Source organism: Buceros rhinoceros, unplaced genomic scaffold (genome assembly GCF_000710305.1).
Source record: "Buceros rhinoceros silvestris isolate BGI_N320 unplaced genomic scaffold, ASM71030v1 scaffold16599, whole genome shotgun sequence".
In the NCBI taxonomy this organism is placed as follows: domain Eukaryota; kingdom Metazoa; phylum Chordata; class Aves; order Bucerotiformes; family Bucerotidae; genus Buceros; species Buceros rhinoceros.
The window spans coordinates 26,444-30,605 of record NW_010433481.1 but is presented as its reverse complement, the minus strand read 5'-3'; the positions used below and the strand labels follow the sequence as shown (position 1 = coordinate 30,605).

The 4,162-nt window shown below is 55.0% G+C and overlaps 1 protein-coding gene across 1 annotated transcript in view; it reads left to right on the top strand.

Moving 5' to 3' along the window:
- Nucleotides 1-1,423: 1,423 nt before the first annotated feature.
- Nucleotides 1,424-4,162, top strand: part of PTK2B (protein tyrosine kinase 2 beta) — a 16,259-nt gene continuing 13,520 nt past the window's right edge. Inside the window, exons 1-3 of the mRNA XM_010144130.1 lie at nucleotides 1,424-1,630; nucleotides 3,639-3,817; nucleotides 3,942-4,029. Of these exons, the coding sequence (XP_010142432.1) occupies nucleotides 1,424-1,630; nucleotides 3,639-3,817; nucleotides 3,942-4,029 (474 nt within the window). The remainder of the gene's footprint in view (nucleotides 1,631-3,638; nucleotides 3,818-3,941; nucleotides 4,030-4,162) is intronic.

Below are 4,162 nucleotides of genomic sequence, written 5' to 3'. Positions count from 1 at the left end.
AACAGTCTGTGACTCAATGATTCTAGGACCTCACAAGCCCATCCTTGCTGCCTCAGCCCAGGTCAGTGCTGCCAGGGCCTCAGCACCAGCACTCCCCATCCACTTCAGTGCCAAGGAGCCGGTGGCCAGGTTTGGGTTGCACTGGGTGAGACCAGGGACACTCTGATCCTATTTGCCGTGGTGTTAGCAGCTGCCTTGGCCGTCCATGGGTATCATGGGGAAAGCGGAACCCTCAGCCCCACACACGAGGCCATGTGGGACACCCACAGCCCATCCCACCCACCCCATCCCCTCCCGTGCAGCATCTTCCACATCTGCTCCAACTCCTGCATTTTGGCAGGGCAGAGCCGGGAGGACCCTCTGGTTAGCCTGTTCCCAGCCCTCTGCCCCTCCAGCCCCCCCGCTCCCAGAGCCGCACTGGGATCTTTCCGTGTTGCAGACCCGGAGTGATGCACACGAGAGCTGCAACGCTCCAGTTTGCAAACGGCTTCTTGGCTGTTTAATCAGTAACTCAAGGGCCGAGCTCCAGCTCAGGAGCACCCGAATGGGTGAACTTCCACTTTTTATTTTAGTTTCACACCCATAAAACCTGCAGTTTGAAGCAGCTCTTTGCAAACCTGAATTTGTCCCATGCGTGCGGCTGTGTCACTCTCTCTGTGCCAGCCCTGCAGCCCAAAACCACATGGAAAGAAAAATTTTGGATCCATTTAGATCATCCAAGACCCACATGCCCCATTAAGTGTTTTTCGCAGCAAAGTCACTTCCCTTCCGGCTCAAATGATATTTTTTGAGCAGACTACTGGGTTTTGTCCCCTCTAAAAATAAAAATCAGATCGATATAAATCAGTATTGTCCTTCCAGGGGAGAAAGAACCCTGCTTGTTCACTCGGGTTTTGTGGAGGGGAGAAAATGGTGAGTGATGGGGACACAGAGGTGATGATCTGGAGGTGGTGGGACACAGAGATGTAGTTCCGGAGGTCGTGGGTCACAGAGATATTGCTCTGGAGTTGACAAGGACATAGGTGTTGCTCTGGAGGTGACAAGGACACAGATATTGCTCGGGAGGTGGTGGGACACAGAGGTGTTGCTCTGGAGGTGACAAGGACACAGAGGTGTTGCTCTAGAGGTGGTGGGACACAGATATTGCTGTGGAGGTGACAGTGATGTCTTTGGGACAACAAGGACACAGAGGTGTTGCTCTGGAGGTAACAAGGACACAAGGCTGTCCTTGGAGGAGCTTTATTTTCACTCTCCCTCTGTCTCCATCTCTCTCCATCCCTTCCCACCTTCCTTTCTCTACCCACCCCAGGGCGTCCCCACTGTCCCCATCCAACCCTGGCATCTCCCATCCCCCTCCTCTGACCCTCCTGTCTCTCTGGCAGGGAAGGGATGCTCAGCTCCTAGCACCCCGGGTGTGCTGAGGATGTCAGCCATCCCTGAGGCCTTAGGTCGCCCACGGAGCAGCTCGTCCCGCAGCCTGGCTGGGATGCTGGAGGCCACCTTGGGCATGGGGACGTTGGAGATGGACAAGGAGGAGATGCGCATCCTCAAGGTCTGCTTCTACAGCAACAGCTCCAACATGGGCAAGAACTTCAAGCTGGTGAAGTGCCCCGTGACGACAGAGATCCGGGTAGGTGGGCAGGGCAAGAACTTCAAGCTGGTGAAGTGCCCCGTGACGACAGAGATCCGGGTAGGTGGGCAGCGGTGGGGAGGGTGGGCTGTTTTGTCCACATCAGCACTCACTTTCCTGCAGACCCTCTTTCCCATGACGTGGTAAGCCCCAGAGCCTCGTTGCTGAGAAGCACCAATACCTGGAGAATAGAGAGAAAATTCGGCCACCTCTGGTGATACAAATCTGAATATTGGGGCGTCTCTCCCCAACTGCTAGGGTCACCAGTTGTGGTGGGCACAAGTTGTCGCGATTGGTTGGGACGGACAACGCGACAACAGCTTGTGTGCACACAAAGCCTTTATTGAAATACAAGTGCAGCGACAGCGCACTGCTCACTGCCCCGCGTTCTCTCTCATCACATAGTTTTATCATCTAGTACATCGTTTTACTTTACGTGCTTCACTTGGATTGGTTTCAAGTGCACTCTCCTCCAATCAGCCACTGACCAAGCCTCTCTGTCTCCTCCCAAACGACACACCTCCTGCTGCTGACTGACAGCAGGCTAATTCGGCTTCTTCCCTGCCAGGGTCACTCCCATGCAAGGGCTCCTCAGCTCCACGGCCGACAAAGCCCCTCTGTCGTCTCCTAAACAACACGCCTCCTGCTGCTGACTGACAGCAGGCTAATTCGGCTTCTTCCCTGCCAGGGTCACTCCCATGCAAGGGCTCCTCAGCTCCACTGCCAGTCCTCGCAGCGAGGATTAGCCCTGGCAGATTGCTGCTGGTCCCCTTCATGGGCAGCAAAGAGATGTTTCCAGGCCCTGGAGAAGACATCCATGGACACAGTGGTGTGGGGAGTGATGGGAGGTGGCCAGACAAGTGGATTTGAGACACAAGGTGTCTGGGACTCATCCCATGCTGCTGGGACCATCAGGAGCTGGGTCCCCACTTTCCTCCATTCCCTGGAGGACACAGGTCCTCTGTGGTGAGAGAGACAGTGACCTTCGCAGCCTGCAAGCCCTCAGCATTTTCCCCACAGCCATGTTGTGGTGTCACTGCCTGCTTGGGTGACTCTGCCACCCATAGATACCCCAGGGGTGCACCCAACTCCGGGACCAGCAGCACCTCTCGCTTTCCTGCCTGTGCTGTGAGCCAAGACACAGGTCCTTCCTCCCACCGCACTGGGGGCTTCTGCACCCAAATTCTTCACATTGCTTGTGGGGTTGGGATAACAGTGAAGGTGATATTACTGCCTGTCTACCATGGTTCATGGTGGCTTTGGGATGGAAATGGGCTCCTTACCCTTCCTACCTGGAATCTTGTGGCTTCCCCACCAGGACATGATGTATGGGTGCTGGGGACCAGCCAACCAGCACCAGCTCTGTGTTTGTGTGCTGCAGGATGAGTTTCCACCATGAGAGGTGCACACCCTGGGTGATGTTGTACTTTCTCCTGGGGCAGGTTCTTGGGACAATGCATTGCAATGAGGTCACGGTGAAGTGACCCAAGTCAAGCTGAGCTGGGGGTTATTCTTCAGCTGGTGGGAAATGGAGGAGGTTATGGCATGACAGAAGGTTTTGGAAGAGCTGTCGAAGCTTTTTGGCTACCAGAGTCAGAGCAGTGTCCTGTGGACTCCCTGCCTGCTCTGTCCCAGTTCTGGAACAGGAGAAACAAGCTGAACCACAAGCTCACCAGCAACAAGGATGTCTGCTTTGATATTGACACAACCAATGCCCTGTGTCAAGTGTAGCTCAGATGAGGTGTAAGGAAGGGTGGAAATGACCTACTTGGTCTTTTATCCCCCATCCAAAACAGCTCTGGGAGGTTGGATGAGGCATGTTCAGGCTGTGGGTTGCTGCAGAGTGAACTGGAGGCATCTCTGGAGGCTTCTCATGAAGACCACTGATGCTGGTGGTTCTGCCCAGAACATTTCTGTTGTGGTTGTGCTGTATTTCATCCTCATTTTTCTGCTATTTAAAGCTCATCTGGAGTTCATCAGGTCTCAGCCCTGCTTCTTTCCACCCCAGGAGGTGATCAGGTCCATCCTGGTGAGCGGTCGCATTGGGCCTGACATCAAGCTGGCCGAGTGCTATGGGCTCCGCCTGAAGCACGTGAAGTCAGATGAGATCCACTGGCTGCACCCAGACCTGACGGTGGGCGAAGTGCAGGAGAAGTATGAGTGTCTACACCTGGAGGCAGAGTGGAGGTGGGACCCCATGGTGGTGGTGGTGGCCTTCTCCTTGTCCGCAAATCCACCCAGGGCAGGGACATGGGGACCACCGAGCCCTTTAGAGGGAAAGCTCCTCATCGAGGGGCTTTCCTGTTGCCAGGTACGATCTCCAAATCCGCTATCTGCCAGAGGATTTCGTGGAGCGCTTCCAAGAGGATCGGACCACCTTGCTCTACTTCTACCAGCAGGTCAGAGGTGGCCCTGGGGGTCTTCTAGGTCTGCCCACCCTTCAGCTCCAGGAGGATGCTTCCTCCTCCCCAGCCCAGAAAACATGATTCTCAAAGAGCCCGAAGACCTTGGTAGCCCTTTTACCTTCACCCT